This window comes from Tamandua tetradactyla, chromosome 7, assembly GCF_023851605.1.
Source record: "Tamandua tetradactyla isolate mTamTet1 chromosome 7, mTamTet1.pri, whole genome shotgun sequence".
NCBI lineage: Eukaryota > Metazoa > Chordata > Mammalia > Pilosa > Myrmecophagidae > Tamandua > Tamandua tetradactyla.
In genome coordinates, this window is record NC_135333.1 from 132,909,646 (window position 1) to 132,931,453 (window position 21,808).

General features: G+C 36.2%; 1 protein-coding gene across 1 annotated transcript in view; it reads right to left on the reverse strand.

Moving 5' to 3' along the window:
* WIF1 (Wnt inhibitory factor 1) overlaps positions 1-21,808 on the reverse strand; it is a 65,911-nt gene that overhangs the window by 16,717 nt on the left and 27,386 nt on the right. The window contains exons 3-4 of the mRNA XM_077168120.1: positions 12,820-12,928; positions 2,440-2,580 (exon numbers count right to left, since the gene is read on the reverse strand). Coding sequence (XP_077024235.1) covers positions 2,440-2,580; positions 12,820-12,928 — 250 coding nt within the window. The remainder of the gene's footprint in view (positions 1-2,439; positions 2,581-12,819; positions 12,929-21,808) is intronic.

The window sequence follows — 21,808 nt, forward strand, 5'->3', positions numbered from 1 at the left end:
AACCTGGTCTTTTACCTTATACTACCTGTGTCATACCTAGTATCCCAGTCCTCATCTATTTCATGTATAGCTCTCTGATCGCTGCTGTTTATTCATTCACAACAAATGTGTATTGATGCCATCATATGCGAGGCACAGTTCTAGTTTCTGGGTGAGCAATGAACAAAGACCTAGTCTATGTCCTCATGGAGCTAAGGAGGAGGTCTCATAGAAAAGGCAGATCTTAAAACATGGAAACATATTCACATTAGGTGAATTATAGCCAATATGAAATTGAAAAGAGCATCTATAACCAAACTGCATAATTCTGGATATATATTACATATAAAAAATATTTAATGAAGGGTTTAACTTTTAGATTGGTTACTTTCTGGTTAGGAAACTAACTAACTTTTTTTTTTTTTTTTAATATGGGCAGGCACCAGGAGCTGAAGCCAGGTCTCTGGCATGGCAGGCAAGAACTTGGCCTGCTGAGTCACTGTGGCCCACCCTACTAACTTCCATCAGTATATTTTTTCTTTGTATGATAGGGATTTCTAAAACTTGTAGAAAAGCTAATCCCATCTATACTATGGGGTGTATTAAGGTTCAGGAGCAATGCTTATTAGACTTGTCTCTAGAATTTAGACCTTCCACTTTTGACTTCCCCTTGTTTAGCGAAGCTGTGAAAAGGGCTTTTTGTTGTCTTCCCCAGGATTGTGGGAAATATGAGCAAAGCACTGGCTGCCAACTCAGCTTTAGAAGTTAGAATCCAACACTCTGTATGACTGCCTTTATATACTCACTACACTTGGTGGTATTTGTAATTCTTGTTATAGAGATGCAAGTTCAGAGATTGTTTTAGAGGTCTGACACTGACCTCTTCCTATTTTTTTCCCATCAAATATGGATTTTATACAAAAGAATGCTGCAGGATGGGACTTATATTTATATATCTGGTCTAAGGATCTGTGCCTATACCTCCCACAGGGTCTGGGTAACAGCTCCTATGGCACTTAGATCAGAAGTGTATCTGGACCAGGATTTGTGGAGAGGCTGAAGGTCATAAATGAAAACTGCCTTCGTGCCTAAGTATATGTGCTGTAATCTACCGTATAGATATAAGACATGTTTATATGACTGAGATAGGTGGAGTGTACCTAATAAAGTGGTGTGGTTCCCAGCAATATCCAGACTGTGTACAGAACTGTTCCAACTGCATGTGTATAAGGCTGGGCCTAGAAGGTGATGCTGATATGATCCTTACTCACTCAGATTTTATCATCTGTCACTATTTTGTGTCCGCTAATAAGGATCTTTGGATCTGAAAACTTGTATCTTTACCTGTCCTGGAGAATATTGCTGATCTCTCTATTAGGCTTCTTGATTGAATTGACTGCCTTCTGTATACTTTAAGTAAACCAAACTTTACTCAATTCAGCCTCGAGGTACCTGAGTTTGGCCTGTACATCTGTTTGAGTCTACTCTCAACATTTGTCAACAATAGTGCTCATGCAAACAACAAGTGACCGGTAACAGGACTCCTTTTAGTCACCACCATATGATTTTCATCATGGAAGGCATAATGCAACCATAAAAGTTTTAATCTTCTGGGATTTCCAAAGATTCTAATTCTAAATCTAATCTAACTCTAAATACAGTCTTATTTCTATCTTTTTAGAGAGGATGTGGGGAAGGAGAAAGGATTGATTCTATTCATGTTTTATCAGCTAGAGATTTAAATTTTAGCTCCTTGTCAAAAGAGCAATATTTGTGTTAATGAGTTAGGACTCACACCAAAGAGAAACTCGAAACCCTTATAATTTTTTTTCTTGGGTGATGGGAACCAATATACACTAGTGGCTAAGAGCTAATCTTTTGGAGTCAGACTGACCTGGTTCAAATCTCAGCTTCCCTGCTTACTAACTGTGTGACCTTGGATAATTGATTTCACCTCATTTGTAAACTAGAGTTGTTAATAATAGTATATAACTCTCAGAATTGCTGGGAAGATTAAATGAGATAATGCATGTAAAGAGTACTGACGGTGACTAGCCCAAAGCTAGTGCTCAATGATGTTAACTATCATCAAGTCAGAAAGAGTCATGGATTTGATGGGAAACAAAAGCATTTCGTTTAGTGAGTGCTGATAGAAAGCACAGAATAATACATTCAAAACTGAGCTCTTATTATGTGCCAGGAACTATTCTAGGAAAATGTTATCTAAGATGCTATAAATGAGAAGGGCAAGAGAATATGATTCCTCTTAATTGGTTAGATTGGTTAGATTTCAAGTAACTTAAAAAAAAATTTCATAGAGAAAACATGGGTGACTCTAGCTGCCTGGGCTAGCCTAAAAATAACACCAATATATGATATGCAGGGCATCCAAGTTCATCTTTGCCCAAATCACAACTGGAAGCCTAAATAGCCTTTGCTTGGATCAGCAACCATGATTACCTTGTTGACAGGTTTTAAAGAAGATAGCATTTTGAGGTGTCTGGAGGATAGTGTTGCCTTCAGAATTCATTACAATTATGTTCACTTCAAACGCTGCCACTCCATCTTGTTTTCCAAGACATGGGAAGCCCACTTGAACAACTAAAAGAAAAAGAAAGTATAGAGAAATAGCTTACCAATTTGATTCCAGTTTTATAGGAATCTTGATTCAGTTTTACAGGGGAGAGAGGCAAAGTATAAAGCAAAAGTTGGTTTACATTTCATTATTTGATATTTTAAGAAAAATTTATACTGGAGCAGGTGCTCTATTTTGATTGGGAATTCTCTACAGACCTTGACTATCACGCGGGGTGGAAAAAGAATAAATAAGTCTCATTTATCTATACCCCGCTAATACGGAATTGGGAATATTTTACCCATAGTCTGGGATTGTACTATTTTTAAAAAGTCACCTTTTCTCTGAAAGTTAAAGGTGCAAATAGGTAGCATGGATTGATTGATTTGGGGGAGAAACTTTGTGAGCACTTTCAAAAGCTTCATACAATCCAAAAAAGAGCTAAGAATCAACATTTCATAATCCCTTAAAGTTCTGTGAGCAATACCCTATCAGTAAGTTTCTTTTGCCTTGTGTGCTTCAAAGTGACAGATTATCTTCTATGAAAATTTTCCACAATTCACACTTAATTCACACTGAACTCCAATCATTGGACTGAGTTAAGTTAATATTTACTCAGGCTATTTGTTAAAATGAAGAAGTGTATATGTCTTAGAGATCTAAAAGAGCATTTTGTGTGATGAAATAATCTCACGGATAGGCTCATATCTAATGATTTGGTTTCTTAAAGACGAGCCACTTCTTTCTTGCATGGCTAATAGACACTTGGTGTGTAAGTGCTGACAATGAAGTCACCAAGCAGAGAGTAGGAACTATGGACGTTGCTGTACAGGGTGGGTAAGGAGGCCACCCAGTATGACATATCCACAAGTCACTGGGTGAAAATGGGGCAAACCAGATGTGACTATTGGCTGAGGAACTGGTTATATAAGCTGCCAAGATCCACTGGATGCCATAACATATGTAGTGGGGAAGATTGATCTAGCTGATCCACTAGACTTGAGTTCCTCCTCATAAGTAAGAAGAAATAGTGCTAACAGATATGTGTGACAGTTGGTTACATTTTGTTTCTGTATGGCAAGTTATAGTTACTGCAAGGTTTCAGAAAATCATTAAGCCAAGACAAATCCTTTCCCTTTAAGGTTTTCATAAGCCTTTCTTCTAGGTTTATAAAAAGAAATGAGCTGGAAACTGGTGTGCACTTTTCCATAAGGCACTGCATACAAGTTGGCCAAACAATCTTCGTAATGTGCTTGGCAACCAAAAATCCCTCTCAAGGCCTGGCGTCGTCAGTTTTCATTACTGCGACATTGCCAAAATACCATGGATTTCCACTTTCCCTGAATCGAGTAGGGAAAATAATTGATTAGATGTTGAAAAGGGTATTTTAACAGAAAAAAAGAGAGGGAGAATAAAAACTGTGTTTGAAGTTCCAAAGTGAACTTGTCCTATTGGAAGCCTGGATTTGAGGAAACCGTATATATGAAAAATTCAGTTCACAAAACAAGAAGTCTATTAACACAGAATTCCATTTCAGAAGAAAGCAAAGGAGTTGACACATAATTTGTTTAAATAGTTAGCTCTTCCAATGCATTTATACTTTGATCAGTTATAAAATTTTACATGTTGTTCTAATGAATCTTTTGCATGGACGGATAGACCAATGATTGTCCTAAGTCATAAAAAGATGGGTGAACATGAAAGGACGCTTAAACATAGAACTTTTAGAACCTTCCTCACTACATGCCAATATCTAAACTTTATTATTTGCTAAGTGCGTATTTTTCCTAGAACTTATTCAGTCTCCATTTTGCATCCACCTTATTTTTTTTTAAAGCACTTCAGCTTTATTTTAGGTTTCAGATACTTGGTATGGAACAAAAGATGCTTACAAGTCAACACCCCTACATTTCTGTTTAACTGTATTGTCAAACTTCAAAACATATTTTGAATGTTATATATCAAAAAATGTCTCACTACACATGCAGGAAATTCAGGTTAAGAGCAATTATTAATCCCTACATATTTTCAACTGTGCCAAAGCAGACTGTATAGTTAAATTATGATTATATGTGGACATGTTCCAGTTGTCAGGAGGTCCTTTAGAGAGTTCTGTGTATTGCTGCACGCTCACATAAAAGTGGGTGATTTGAAACATGACCTCTAAGCCAATGAAAATAAAGTCACGCTCCTCCCCCCCAAAGTGGAACATGACATTCAGGTGTGAAAGTCTCCCTGGTAGTATGGGAGATGACCCTAAGGATGAGTCTGGCTGGCCCTGCCACTGTAGGATCAACAATGCCATCCTGACCAAAAGGGAGAAAAGAAGTGTATCAGTAGCCGAGAAAGTTCAAATAGAGTTGAGAGGCTACTCTGGAGGTCACTTTTACGCAAGCTTCAGTTAGACACTGCTACCTTTCATAACTTGCCAAACCCCAACCAAAATCATTCCAGCCAATCCTAAAGAACACTTAGGGCATTATATAAGATTCTACAAAGGTTCCATGCACCAGAGTAACTTTCCAGAAACCTACAATCCCCAGATGGATCCCTGGACCAGATAAGTCCTGAAACTTAGAAGGGCCAGCCTCTCCAGAACATCAGCTAGTTCCCTCTCCCTACCCTATATTAATGACAGGCCCTTCCAACATGAAAAAGTGAGAATGGGTATAGCCCAAATACCACTAAAGAATAGGGGAATGATCAAAGGTGATGGTGGAGTTGTATTGAGAAGGTAGGGTTTAACAAATGAGTATGAATGCTGAGTCATTATATTGATATTTCTTTTAGTCTCCAGTATCTTGGAGCAGCTAGAAGTAAAAACCTAATATTGTGGAATTATAACTTATACCCAACTTTGAAATCTGTTCTACAACTAATTGCTGTGCTGTGCTCTGAAATTTATTGCTTTTTTGTATATAGGTTATTTTTCACAAAAAAGAAAAAAGTAGATTGTAATAATAAAAAAATATTTATTAATTCTTGCCTCCAATGTTCTGGAGCAGCTAGAAGGAAAAAATCTGAGATGATGGTATGGTAGCCAGTGACAAACTCTGGGACCTGTCCTGTAACTATTTGTTGAAGAGTGCTTTGAAAACTACTGCTTTTTTCCTTCTTTGCTCTGTATATATGTTATATTATACAATAAAAAAAGTTAAAAAAAAAAAAAAAAAGGTAAAGCCCTGCTCAGAGATATTCATAACCTGTGATGATACAAAATCCGGTAGAGACTTCAACGAGAAAAACATGTCGAGTCATTTTCTACATACAAATTTCAAAGTGAACCTTTCACCTCAAATGGCTACATACTAATTTGAACCAAAAGAATTCATTTATTCAGTAAATATTTATTAATGCTTACCACTTTCCAGTCACGTTCTAAGCACTGAGGATAATTTAATGAAGGAAACAAATGAAAGCATCTGCCCAAGGGAGCCTATATTTTAGTAATTTACTTTGGAGAAAATTTATGATAGTGAAGTATACGAACCATTTCAATATCTAGAAAAAATAAAGTAAAAAGTGCAATGTAATTTTAAAAGCCACAAATTTAAATTAGAATTAAAAGTAGTTATATTTGCTTTGGATCTGCAAGGACTGAGTTCTTTGGATACTGACTTTTGTAATCTATATATCTCCACCTGCCCATATTTTAAGTTCAAAACAGGGACATATATCTGGGAATATTTCATAATGCTTAGAACAAGGATCAGCTAGTGAACTTCACTTGACTTTGGGTAACTTAGTTAACATTTCTGGGCCTCAGTTTCCTCATCTGACCAGAAGACTAATAAAATCACAAAAATAAATTTTAGAAAATTTAAAAATTCCTTTTATTTGAAAGTTCACAGAAATTTATGTCATATTCTTCAAATCTGTAAATCATGTAAAAAATTTTTCCAAGCAGTCACACATACAACATAGTTATACCAAATTGTACTAAATACAGGAGATAAAAGGAAAGAAACATTTTTTACATTTTTAAATAGGAAAATTGCAAGCAATCTTGGCAGGTAACTAAAAAGGTAGTATCCCCAATTAGTAAACCAATAGAAAAAAGTATACACCACTAAGAATTATTTTACCAATCAACACTTAAGTCACGATTACTGTTAATATGCAATATTTGCCTTCATCTTTTAAAGATCTAAAACTCTTGGTTTAAAATCTTGCCTATTTTATTTTATTTTATTTTTGTATGCTGTATGACAGAGTCACATTTCATTATTTTTCCATATGAGTATTCTGTTATTGCAGCACCCTTAGTTGAATTTTTGCTTGTTTGTTTGTTTTTTAGGAAGTGCATGGACCGGGAATTGAACCTGGGTCTCCCACTTGGCAGGCGAGAATTCTACCACTGAACTACCTTTGCACCCCCTTGCCTATTTTATTTATGTAGAATAAATATAAACTGACAAATTCAGTTTGAGGTTAAAAATGATGACATTAAAATCCCTTTATCCCAGGTAGAAAAGTTTTACCTACATGTATCCATCTGTTTTGAAATAGAAGGCATTTAAGTCCTGTTATGATCTGAACCCTAATATGGAGTGATTTGAAAAGAAATAGCAAATAAACGTTTAGAAGTAAGGAGGTATTTATAAATTGTAATGAATTATTTTTTCATGTAAAAGTAGAAATTAATGAAGGATGTGTAAATTGCATTAGTTACATCTGCCCAATTTTCAATTTTAATACATTAAATGGAAATTTGATTTCCTCTTGTGCAAACTCTTCTTGTCCTCCTTTAATGCATACCTAAAATTTATCCTTAAGACATTTCAGTAACAAGAATTATAATTTCACACCTTTTTGAAGTTTTCAAAACTCTTTGACCTTGACAAAAAACCCTGACCTCGACCTCATGCCTAGTAATGAATCTTTGTGAAATCCTGGGCTCTGCCCAAACTAGATTTCTCACAATTTCCCAAACATGCAGTGCACGTCCACAGTGCCCCAACTTCCCACACCCACTCTAATACCTGGCATGCCCTTTCTCCTCTTTGTCATACAGTTTGCTCCCACTCACTCTTCAAGACCAAAATTAAATGGCACTTGCTCTATGTAGCCTTCCCTAAGACCTGCTGCCCAAATCATTTCACTATATATTTCACAAACACTTCTGTGCATGATTTCATAGTATTATCATGATATAATCATGGTTTTGCATCCTTTGCTAAGGATTTTCAAAGGCAAGGACCCCATCTTATTAACTTCCGTATCCTCAGCACTTAGCAGGGTGTCTGCTGCAAATGAGGCACTGTCATTAATTTGACAGACATAGCGATATACATTGTGGGAGACACTCACACACACTTGCACATGCACACACACACACACACACACACACACGGGGACACATATACAGAAAGAGAAACATTCATCTGAGATGGCCAGCAACATGGAAAACACCCCCAAAATTAGAAACATGCACCCGGAAATACACAAGCACAAAGAAAGAGACATCGGCGGCAGAAAAATCATAGGCTTTTCTACTTCAAGGAATAATAGAAATAAAAGCCTTGTGCTTTTGCGAAGAAAAAAGCATGTGAGTAGAAAGCCACATTCTCCAAAGGTTAGATGAAATTAGACCAGATGTTTTGATTCCAGTGCTGTCTAGGTTGTACAATCTAAACAGAGGTGGAATAAAACAACTCAGAAAAACTAAAGCAGATTGAACACATGGTGTTCAAGTACACTCATGGATAAATGACTGCACATAAATGAACTCTTATGTAGAAATAAACAGCCCGCTTATTCTGATTGAATATCTCTTTCACAGTGAGATGAACAAGATACTCACACAGCCTCAGCCTTGGGTCATGCGAGGTAATGTCCTTACAACCAGGGCAAAGGTGAGAAAGACAGGTGAGAACTCATTCTCCACACCAATAATTATAAATTGCTACATGATCATAAACCATCCAACACAAATATTCATCTATGCTTCCAATGGCATTGACAGCTATTCATTCTCTCTTAATTTACTGAGCACCTACTCTGGGTTTCACACATTCTGCTAAGAAGAAGAAAATGGTCCCTCCAGCCTCAGCACCTATTTTAAAATTTCTAGACATTGGATTCCTCAAAGTCTTAGTTAAGAAATACCATTACTCCGTCGGTTTTCATTGCATGACAGCGAGAGAGTATTCAAAGAGGCAAAGCTTCCACTTGATGGAAAACTGTTCTTTGTTATACAACTAAATAATTTTACTGAAACCACCCTGCAGTTCGTATTTCCTGTTTTTGTTCTCTTCAGATGCCAGAAGGCAGGCACTCCATAACTGTTAAAGATCAAGAGTGTTTTTTCTTTCTTTTACTCATGCAATGTTCAGGTGTATAGGAGTTTGTGAGATAAAAGAATGGCTTAGCTGCTTGAGGGTATAAAATATCCCAGCAGAATGATGAAAGCTACCTAGATGCTTAGGAGCACAGGCACACTGATTTGGTTACTTTTTAATAATTTGAGGTACCTTCACGTGCTCCTACTGTGGGGACTGGGCTAATGAGGCTAATGAATAACTGCCCCGCAATGGGCTAACATCCCTATAAATTTCTTGCACCTGCATCTCTGCAAACAAATTCTACATCTGCCTCCAAAAAGTGAAGTGTATGGGGGTGGGGTGGAGTCTTACATAAGTGTGTCTATGTGTGTTTGTGTGTATGTAAACACATGTCACCTCATCTCAGAAGAAAGCTTGTTCTTTTTTAATCTCACCTTGCTCAAAGCATCATCCACTTTTTCCTCTTAATTTCATTGTTTATTCAGATTCTAAAATGTCAGGAAACAGCTTTATCTAAACATCATCTATTAAAATATTCTCACAACATATGTTCAAAATCTTAGTTTCAATATTCTGAGAAGCAGTTCAGTGAAGTTTTCTGTTCTAGACACATAAAGTGAATAAAAACCTAGAATACAATCATTAAATTAGATACCCAAAGATCCAAGATTCGTTGGTGGCCAAGCAGATCTAATGTGTAATTAATTTAATAAGTATATTTAAATGGGTTACAATTAGGATGTATTCCTCTGGTAATCAGAGGAAAGACAAAGGGAAAAATTCAGAACTGTAAAATGGAAATAGATCATGTATTTATTCGTCACAACTTCTAAAAAAGAGCCAAAAATATGAGCAAGAACATTTTTATAGGATGTTATCTTCCACAGAAAAGGAACACTGTAGCACATTATTGTGAGTGTAATTAACAGTGATGAATTATAGGTGTAATTGTGATTGAAAGGGGACGTTTAGGGTCATGTATGTTACTGGCAGGAGAGCTAGAGGATAAGACATGAGACTGTATAACATAGGGAATCCTGTTGCAAAAGATGACTGTGGTTCACAGTACAAATTTAAGAATGTTCCTCCATGAACTAGAACAAATGTATATCACTAATGCAAGGTGTTAATAATGGGGGGGGCAGGATATGGAAAAATTACAAAATTACAACAAATGTAAACTATGAACTATAGTTAACAGTAATGTTGTAATAATCTTTCACCATCTATAACAAAGGTACCATACCAATGCTAAATGTCAATAATAGGGCATAGAAGGGGTATGGGATTTTCCTTTTTGGAGCAATGAAAATGTTCCCAAATTGACTGTGGTGATGAACCTGCAACTTTGTATTTATGAGAGCCACTGATTGTGCACTTTGTGAAGTAAATTGTTTTGTTTTGTTTTTTTAAAACAATATCACGTGAAATGGCACGAAGTTGAGTTATGGCCATAACTCAAGACCTGGTGACCTGAGTGTCTTTCTTGTTATCTCCTTGATGGGGTAAAGCCCTAGGGATACCATCTGAGTAGAACGGAGATACTCGAGACTTATGTGGGACCACAATTTCAGGCTGATGGATCACCAGAACCCAAGGCCTCATTCCTTTGTGGGAGTGTCCAAGAATTCCCATCCCATCTGGCTCAAAAGCCAACCTTCCCGAATGGCCATTGGTCACACCTGCAGCACTGGAATGATCCAAGAGCAACCAAAATTTACACTCCGCCTATCTACACTCACATGAACGTCCATGCCAGGAAGTTAGAGAAGTTCTGTGCTTATATAGCCCCCAGTGCTTACAGTGTTGGGAAAGGGCACCACAGATCCATTGGAAGTGGTACATAACCACAACCTGAAAACTGTCTTTGTAAAGGTGCTAGATTTCCTGATCATTTTATAGTTTTAAATGAGCTCCTAATAGGATTGTCATTTGACATCAGAAAAAGATACTTAACATTCTTCTAAAAGAATAAGCCCCCCAAAATAAATGGGATGAGGGGAGGAAGAGGAAGAGAGGAGAAGGACAGAGTTTAGGGACAGGGTTATAACACCAATTCTTTTTTTAAAAAAATCATAAAAATAAATATTAAAATAGTAGAATAAACACTAAGCTCTAAAAAATGCCCTATGTGTAGAAGAACTTAATGAGAAATAAAGGGCATATCTTGAATCAATGAGAAAGGAGAACTAATTCAACCTCTCAGCCAGAAAAATTGATGATGGAAAAAAATTTCAGGGTGGAGTCCCACCCTTATATTATTGCCAAGATAATTTTTAATAAAATACTAGAAACATATGTAAGTTATCACTTAATTGCTCCCTGGAATAGGAAGTAATTTCCAAACATAAAAGCAATGGAAAAAACCCACACAGGCAAAGACAATTTTGACCATAAACATTTTGAAATTTCTTCATGTCCAAAATAAATTAATGTGAAAGCAATGGATTGCAAAAGTTTGCAATAAAAGGTAAATGTACTTAATGTACAGAGAGCTTTGCAAATCAGTGAGAAGGACACTATTGTCTCAATATAAAAATGAGCACAAGACAGACATTTTACACTAACTAATAGACATTTAAAAAAATGTCCTGCCTCAATAAAAAAAAATCTAATTAAAGGACACTGAGAAAACACTTTTCACTTTTTAAATTAGCATGGCAGTTAACATGATTAATATCCTATGTTGATGAAGTTACAGTAAGCCAGGCTGACTCCTCCACGCTGCTGATCAAGGACAAACTGGCACAACCTTTATGGAAAGTAATTTGGCATTTTGGCTATATGTCCTAGAAGCCTTTAAAAAGTTCATAGTGTATATCCTTTGACACAATAATTCCACTTCTAAGAATCTATCTTAACATAATGCAATGAATACAAAGATTTTGGAATACATACTAATCCAAGAAGTATTTTCTAAGTACCTGTCTGGTTGGGCCCAGTGTTAGAGGCCATGGTGAATAAGACAAAAATAGCTCCTGCCTTTATGGAGGTTACTACCTATTAGTTTAAAAATGATGTTTAGTGTGTGTTATTCATAATACACAAACTCTAAAAATAATGGAGAATGGGTCAATTAATTATGTTATATTCAGTAGGTTATTAAAAACAACTCTGGGAAAAACATACATTAACATGGGGAAATGCTGATGTTAAAATGTTACAAGAAAAAAAACATGATGCAAAACCAAATATACAATTTTATCCCAATTATGTAAATATGTTTATAGAAAAAAGGCTGGAAGGAAATATATGAATATATTAACATGGGCAATCTCTGTGTATTTTTCTAAAGTCAGAAAACCTGGGCTCTAGTTTTGACTCTATCATCTATTAATGTGGCTTTGGGCAAGTCAGTTAAACCTCCAGGTAGTAAAATTAATTTTCTATTGTGTAAAATGGACTGTACTCAGATTAGATAATGCATGAGCAAGGACTTTGTAAGATTAAAAGCTCTAAACAAATATTAAATACTATTTTTTTCTCAGCAAAGAAGGATGATTAGATCTGAAAGGGTGAGCCTCTATCTATCACTTTTCCATACCTTTCTCTCCCTCATATTCCTTATTTGATAGAGTATTTATTTTGGTGAAGTTTTTTCTTGGCTTTTCCTTCTCTCTCTGCAATCATTTACTTTGTATATTTGCCACGTTTGTGTGCACTACATTAATTTGTGCTTACTGGTTGGATATATCTCACCTAACTTTTAAAAAAAATCTGGAATCATTTATTTACTGGGTGTGGGTTTGGGCTAACTTGAGTCTTTGGGAAATTATAAAACTGTCAATTCTTCATTCCCATCATAATCCTTTGCCCAAAAAAACATACGGAAGTACCAACTGGGCTACCCTAAAATCAACTGACCTATTCAGGACGCTTTCTATAATCCCTCTGATGGGTGATTTCTGGATCTTAAATATTATCCCTACAACCACTACATGTTACATGTAAACCTTTCTGCAAAGTGGAGACCTCACCCACCTGATGCCTTGTGAGGCACTGTTCCCAGCAGAGGGACATTGACGGTTGGATCTGCCATGATGCCTTTATCCAGAGAGCGCAAAGACAGGAATTCATAGAAGTATTCTGCCTACAACAAAAGGCATTGACAATTAGTTCCATGGAAACCTCGGAAAGTGAGAAGGCACTTAGCTCACCACATGTCTGACGGGGGAGTGACATTTTTCACTACAGGAACTCTGGAGCGTATGATGTTTAAGATACTATGTAGGCATAAATCAATTACTGTCCTGTGTTTTAGAAGCATTAGAATTAGATCCAGTGCTTCAGAGATGTGAGTCCTTAAAAAATATTAGAAACACATCCAAAATATTCACGAAATGTGGCCTTTTTGCTTAAATGATATTAATTGGCTGCTGTCTCCTAAAAAGATTGAGAAAAAAGGCTCTTAAGATAACAAATGCTGTTAAAACAATCTTCAAACAGCCCTTACAAAATCCTTCTCAGCTTCTTGGGTCATTCTTTAATTGTTTTCAAATCTGGAGTGAGTCTTTTAATCAGAATTTGGAGAGCTATAATAAGTAAGGGATAATGAAAACAACAACCCACTGGCAAAAGAAGATGTTAAAGTCCAAAATTTAATGATTTCACTTTTAATTTTTATTTTTGGTCTCATTCACTTTGAAAGGTTTATAGTTAAGGTCTCAATTTAATTATGAAGAGAAGGATCTAAAAATGCAAAACCACTACTGCAATATGACAACAAGCCATAAAACTTTATATTGTAAAAGTTTTCATTTTCCTACTAAGTCTCTAGTAGAAAAAATATTTCATCTATCAAACAGCTATGAAATAAGAAATTTGTGTTGCATTCTCTCACTCTAGGGTTTTCATGCTTAACTGGTTCTCAACTACAATATTAAAAGGGTCTGTGATAAAGACATAATGTTCATGTTCAAAATAAAGTACAACCAATAAATAGCGCAAATGCTAAAATGGGTTTAAATATTTCCTCCAAAGTTATAGGAAATGGATGATGAAACGAAAGATAGATTTAGAGTGTCACATTCTAACTTCTAGACAGGACTCTCTGTTTTTACTTTATTTAAAATACAATAAATATCCTTAGACCCAAATCTCTCCATTGGAAAACACTTATTTGGGGGCAAATAAAACTTTAAATTCTATGCCAGAAAGAACAGAGAGCTAGCTTTACAGTTTGAGAACAAGTTTCACAAATGGTAGATTTACTATTTAGATAAAAGAACTCAGAGCATGAACTGTAATAGGGAGGTGGTATATTGGAGAGCAGGAGACCTCTATTAGGAAAAAGTACATTTTGTTTCATTAAGTGACATTAGTGGAAACTCAAGTGGAGGCAAGTAAAGTGCTTATTTGGGAAACACATTAAAGGACTGCCCTGTATTTAAGCAAAGAATGGGTCTATTCAGGAGAATAATTTACTTCCAAATTAAATTGCTGAAAATTTTTGCTGGCCTGGTTTGTCATGCAGTAAATTTTCTTTTCATAGACAAGTATAAAAGACACCCAAATATTATCTAGAGAAAGAATGCTAGAGGACATTTAACTGCTTCCAAGTGACTTGGCTGAATATTAAGGTTGTTCTTTCCAGAACAGAAGAAGACATCATTTAAACAGCAAAATAGGACAATAGCAAAATGGGAAGGCTCTGGCTCTGTTCTTTGAGAAGATGTGGAGAAAAGAAACAGAGAACTGCATTAACTACTGGTAAGAACGGAGAAAATACAGTATTTCTTTGATATCTTTGACATTTTGGATTTATTGTGTATACTTAATCTAATAAGCACAATAATTGCAGGAACCTCTGAGTTGAGAATCAAAGGTTCTTCATAAAACCATAACTCCAAACCTCTTTTAGTTTCACATATCATGAATCTGACCTCGATGTCAGGGGAGGAACACTTAAAAAATAATAAATAAAATAGAGGTTTTTTTCTTTGTCCCAAAGAAAATTTCAGGCAGCTTATTGATACAAAACACACAAAAGCCATAAGGTTTAAAAATTTACAGATAATATTTGTTGAGTGTTTACTATACTTCAGCTCATTTAATTCTCATAAAATCTACTGTTCTTACAGCATACTAGTAAGTGTAGATTAGCAGGGTACTGAGTAAGTGACTTAAAACATCTCTTACATTGCATGTGAAGGGTAAGAAGAAATTCACGAAAATAAACAAGAAGGAAAAAATGGTCCAGCATTTATAACCCAGACAAAAAGAATAAGCATGCTTAAATGAGTAATATTAATGCTTAAACAAGCAATCTGATGACTGAATAAATCCAGATCTCATTTCTTCCTCAGCTTTCTTTTCATCACTTCTCTGCAAAATTTTATTTTTCAAACTTAATTGTTTATCCTTGGATTCTGTGACACTCCCACTTCCTGATTTTCCTAAGTATTCCTCCGTGGCTTTCTTCCTTCCACCCCAGAATCATAGAAAATCACTGAGGCGCAGCCCTCGGCTCTTCTCTATTTTGTCAGAAAATTCAGGTACCCCCACAGGCGGAGCTATTTCTTTTGGGGAAATGATGCTCTAAATGAGCCATTCACACTCTTGTCCCAAAGTGTGGCCTCCTTTCACCAACTGCCTCATGGGCATGCTCAGATGTACTATCCACTATGACTTTAAATGGAGGCTCATTCATCTTTTTCCAAAACTAGCTTCTCCCTCTGATTTCTTTATAACTGCCAATGGTAGTATCACTTCTCCAGTTACAAGTCACTGTTGTTTCTTGCCTCTATCTCATCTTCTGATAGGCAGACACCAAAATTTAATCCCTTCTCCTTTTTTTTTTTTTTTTTTTTTTTTTTTTTTTTTTTTTAAGGAAAGACAGAGAGAAGGAAGGAAGGATAGAAGGAAGGAAGGAAGGAAGAAAGGGAAACATTTTTAAACATTTTCTTGTTTTTTTTATTGTATTCTGTTTCTCCGTTTTTGTTACATGGGCTGGGGCCGGGAATCGAACCGAGGTCCTCCGGCATAGCAGGCAAGCACTTTGCCCGCTGAGCCACCGCGGCCCGCCCCAATCCCTTCTCCTTTTAAAATATTTTTTTTTACTCTGTCCCTTCCTTTTATTTCCATTGCCTTTACCCTAACTCAGCTTTTATTTTCTCATATTTGCATTAGAAATGTTCCTCTAGCCTTCCTCTCCAAAATATCTACCACAATGTAATTTCGATAAAATATCACTCCCCTTATCTCCTAGATAAAGTCTTTTTAGCCTGTTCAGTGTCCTGTACCATCTTCCTTATCTCTTGCTACTCCCATCAAGTCCTCTTCTGGGGCTCAACTGGCCTGATCTGAACACACCAAGCCATGCCTACATTCCAATGATTTCACCTAGACTGAACTCATACATGACTTAAGCCAGATTGGCCCTTACATATTTACTGCCAGGTATTGTTGGCTTCTCACATGTGTACATTGTGTCTTCTCATGTAATTTTTAGATTCCTGGTGGATAAGGATGGGATTATACATATTTTTCCCCACCATTCTATTGGAGACTTACTTGGTATTGTGCAGATAAACAAGGTATTTAATAAATGTTTGCTGAATGAATTAATGACCTACTGAGCAGCGACTGGGTATTTATACCCAGTGCATTACAGAACACATTGCTGTGGTGAAATGGTGTTAGCCTCTGAGTCCACCTGACAGGCAGTAGCTTTTCTATTTTGGCAATTGCTAAATTACTTCTATGGGTCAAAAGACTTTTACCTTGTGCGGCTGGTTACCTCAGCCACAGAGAGAACAGAGACGACTTTAAACAAACAAAAAAGAAGACTAACCAAATGAACATTGACATTTGATATGCAGCCAATCTGTGTGTAGTTTGTAACTGTTTCATCCTTGTTTTGGGACAAAACTTTGGCAATGAGCCTCCCAGAAAGAATGCAAGCAGATAATGTAAACAAGGGTCAGCTCTGAAACATGATTTTGTTCAATGATCTCCTGGTTCATATTTCCCACTTGGCTCTCCAGTCAGTTTGCCTTCTATAAATTATAATATGCAAATGTGATATCACTGGGAAGCTGTGGAAAATCAATTGTTTTCTTCTGCCTCCTTTTGGAACTGCCTCCAAGAATTTATTTCAAAAACAAAAAGAAAAAGCACCTTCTCGAGCAGAGTAGTTATTTAATTATTTCACTGGTCTTGGGTTAAATTGACATTGAGAATATCAATCAACGTAGTTCTGTTCTAGTAATACTTTTTATACACACTAGACTAGACCACAGTCAGTGGGCTGGATTCAGGGAATAAAGTTATTGGAATATAACGGTAAATATTAAAGCTTAAAGTTCAAGTAAACACATCCAGGACCATGAGAACTTTGCAAACTAAAACTGGCAGGAGATCACACGGTTTTGCTTCACATGAATCTGAAATTTCTAAGACATTTTCCTCTTTTTTCCTCCTAGGGTTTGGAATCACCACAGCTCACACAAACCAGTAACAGACCTAGCTACCACATAAATCACTGGCTATCCATTTGCTTTTAAGATTCCTAAAGATAGGAAAGCAACAGAGAGCTGTTTTGCTATTTTGTATTAAATAAAGCCAAAAGTAAAGGTTTCCTATTTTTACCTTTTGAGGGAGGGGTAACAATGAAGTAGGAAAGCAAAGCATTGGGGAATGGAAAAGATTTTATTCAGTTCTTATTAAAAAGCTAAAAAAAAGGGGGGGGGTACAGGTATAAATACAAAATAGGCTCTATATTAAATAACATCCCTGGGTCCAGGGCATTGCTTTTACCACAGATTGTAAAAATTTCAATGGGCAGGTCAATGGAGGCTCTGTTTGGTGCATCACTGAAAGCTTCTCTTCTCCTTTATCTCTTACAGCTTCCAAGATGCATTATCTTCTCCTTAGAATAAGCCTGCTGTAATTTAAGCAGCTGTGAAGTTATGGGTTGATGCCAATCTGAAAACTGGACTCTGAGAGAAAGGACCATATTGGGCAATAACGGATGGAGTAACGTATGGAACCCAGGAAAGAAACTTCATTACAAGTGGTGCAGGTGGCACTTTGGGGACCAAGAAAACCCAAACAGAGAGGCATGGAAAAGGAAAGTGTGGAGGAATTTGGAAGCATAGATGTGAGTTTCTCCTAGATACTAAGATTGAAGAATTGGTACTCTGTGAATACAGCAGGGCTAATTAAGCAGCAGTATGACTGTCAGTGTGGTGAGAAAGGGAGATTTGAGTTCTGAAAAAGGGAATGGAGTACCTTTCTTTTTGTGTGTGTGTGTGTGTGTGCTTTCCTCTTGTCTCAAGATTTAGATTTGAATTTTTTGCCTTAGAGCTTCAGAAGGAATCATTAGGTATTCACTTACATACAAAAAGAAAGAAAATTGTGCTAAGAGCTATTTCTTCAATTAAAAAAACAAAACGAGCAATTATTCTTACACTTCAGGCAGTACATTTATTCTTCATGAGTATCTCATCCCATTGTTTCCTCCTCCTTCATGCATCTCAAACAGCAGTGTATTTTGCAAGGACAGAATGACATTTACAAAATGTACAAATAAACTTGGATGGCACCTATTCGTAGCTCAAAAAAGGAAAAAAGTATATATTCCATTTCTTTCAACATTCTCTATGCCATGCATTTATTTCATTTTGTTGATAAAAAGTAGACATTTGAAAAATTTAATTCTTAGAAATGTCAGAAGATATTCTCAGTTATGACCTTCAAAATATTTAACATTAGGTCATATTTTTCTAAGTTTTAGCTTCAGGTAGTTTTCTTAAATTCTTTTCTTTTTTTTATTGAATCCATATGGACAATTTAACTTACTTCTTTGATAAAAAAAAACTACAGAAGAAAACAGACTTTTCCTCTTAGCTTAATGTTTCGAAATGTATATTATACTACTTTGATAAAGGTTATGTGATATGCTTTATTTTGACTTTCTTCATATAACTGGTATTTCGTATATCAGAATACTGTGTTACAAGGTATCTTCCAATGACCAGTTTGTTCTTTTCTTATCTACGAATCAAACAGGAAAAAAAAAAAAGCCTGTACCTTCATCACTACAGATTTTTAAGGTCCAAAAGTTAGGAGGCTGCCTTACTAGCAAATGATTCAAAGAATAGTCATCACTATAAATTTTTTATATTTCAGAAAAAGCCATTGCTTAGAAGATAGAACATTCTTTGCTTTTTTAATCTTCAAAGCTCCTCTAGACATTTGCTATTATATTTGTTACTCCATGCATGAATCATTGGCCACCCTTGAAGAAAAAAAGAAACTGAAGCAGAACTGGTATGATTGCCTGAGGAACCAGTTCATAATAAAACTGAAATAAAAATTCATAAACTGAAAACTGGCTAAATCTATGTGGCCAACTTCAGTTGCCTTGTAACAACCTTCAGCAATTCTTTTAAACATTTCTACTCTCTCCCTTCTACACCCAACAATACCATAGTTTTCCCTAAAGTTCTCTGTTCCATTCCTGCTAGCTTCATTCAACTGATGACAATATCCTATTCATAAAGAAAACAGAGATTACTAAATATGAATTCTCTCACCTCTTTTCCCCAACCCTGCTTATCTTCCATACCCCCTTGACACAAGCCCCAATGAATGATCTCATCTTTCCTCATGTTTATTAATGTGATGAAATAGTTAAAAACCTAACCCCGAGGCTGCTAGGCTATCTTTCTTCCTTTACATAATTACACTGCTTCCAAAGGAGTCTATATTCATTGCCTCAATTTTCTTCCCCATCACTCCTCAGCTCACTATACTATACTATGACGTTGCCCCATCACTATTAAAATATTCTCATAAAAGGTCACTGATGACCTCCAAGTTGTCAAATTCATTGAGCAGTTTTCTCTCTTTATTCTTTGTCTTTTCTGAAATTTTTTATTGCAATCAACTTGTCTTCTTTTTTGACTTATATATAGCAATAGTTTCTGTGCTGGTTTGAAACTGTTGTGTACCCCAAAAAAGCCATGTTAATTTAATCCAGTCTTGTGGCAACAGACCTATTGTTGTTGGGTGGGACCTCTTGATTAGGTTGTTTCCACGGAGATGCAACCCATTCAATTGTGGGTGGGACCTTTTTGATTAAATTGTTTCCATGGAAATGTGAGCTACTCACTTCAAGGTGGGTCTTAATCCTTTTACTGGAGCCCTGTATGAAGAAAATAGAAGGCAGAAAACAGCTCAGAGCTGACAGAGAGAGCAAACAGAGGAAACCAAGACACAGACATCTGGAGATGCAGAAATTGCTGAGAGAGGCCTTTGAACTTATAAGCTGAGAAAGAAAGACAGCAGACGTAACCATATGCATTACCATGTAGAGAAACCCTGGATGTGATTAGCCTTCTTTAAGAGAAGGTATCCTCTTACTGGTGCCTTAATTTGGACATTTTCAAGGCCTTGGAATGCTAACTTGTAACTTAATAAATCCCCTTTATAAAAGCCAATCCATTTCTGGTATATTGCATTGTGGCAGCATTAGCAAACTGAAACAGTCTCTCTGAGTTTCCCTCTCCTTTTCTAATCACTTTCTTTGAATCACCTTCACAGGCTTCTCTCCATAGCTTCACTTTAAAGAAGAATTCTGACTATGGTGTCATGTACCCTTAGAAAATACATAGCTATTGTGTTTGTATGCAAATGAATAGGTTTCTTTTTTAAGGAGAAGAGATCCTAACTTTTATTACAATCTTAAAAGAGCCCATGACTCAAAAAATGTTAAGAACCACTGCCTTAAATGTTGATATTTTCAGCGAACAATTGATGGTCTGATCTTATTCTGTACTCATCTTGGAGTATCTCATCCATTTTCATGACTTCAGTTTATACCGACATATCAGTGGCCTCTAAATTTTTATCTCCAGTTTCTACCTCTTTTCTGAGCTCAAGATTCACATTGACAACTGTCTATCAGACATCTATCCTTGGATATGACATGTTTGAACCAAATTCATTATAACAAACTTGCTCACTTGTATTTCCTAAGACAGCACTTCCTAACTGATTACCTGAAATATAAACTTGGCAGTCTTTTTAGACAACTCACTTTTCTCTCACCAACCACCTCCACAAACTCTCATTTATTTCTCAAATCTCATCCCTATTTTTTTCTCCCCACTGTCACTACCAAAATTCAGAATCTCATCATTTCTCACCTATGCTCCTACAATTGTTTCCTACTCTCTCTTCACACCTCCAGACTTGTTCCTCCAATTTACAACATCATCCAGTTTTCTTCCTAAAATGCCAACTGGAACACACCACCACACCCTCTTAAAAACTTAAACTGGTTTCTAGTAACAAGGAAGAAATTGGCCATAACTTTATATCTGGCTCTGTCCATGCTTCCAGCAGCTTCTCCCACATCTGCCCTCACAAGTCTTTTGACCCAGCCATAGCAAACTTCAGGTCAACTAAACCACGCACTCTCATGGACACACTGGTCTCTATGACTGGAATGTAGACTCCCTGCCCTTATGTACCAGGCAAACTTTGACTTACCTCTCCAGGCTTAGATGAAATATCACCTCTTTGGCAGAACTTTCCCTACCTCAGAAGTTCTTTCCTGTACTTCTTTCTCTTATCTTTACTATTATACTGCTTATAGCAGTCTATTTACTTGCCTTCACCATTAAACCCTAAGCTTCTCTATGGAAAGGACTTTTTCTATTGTTATTTGAATCCTTAGTGACTAATATATTTTTGGTGGCTCAAAAACTGTTTGAAAAAAAAGGAATAAAAACTGAATCAAATTAGTCATATCCTAAAAAAAATAAGTAAATTACTTTTTACCATATTCATCTGTGATGGTTTGAAACTGTATATATGTATGTAACTTAGAAAAACATGTTCTAAGATCTAACCCGTTTCTATAGTTGTGACCCCATTGTAAGCAGGACTTTTTGATGAGTTACTTGAGTTAAGAAGGTATGGATCAGCTCAGTCAGGATAGGTCTTAATCCTATTACTGGCA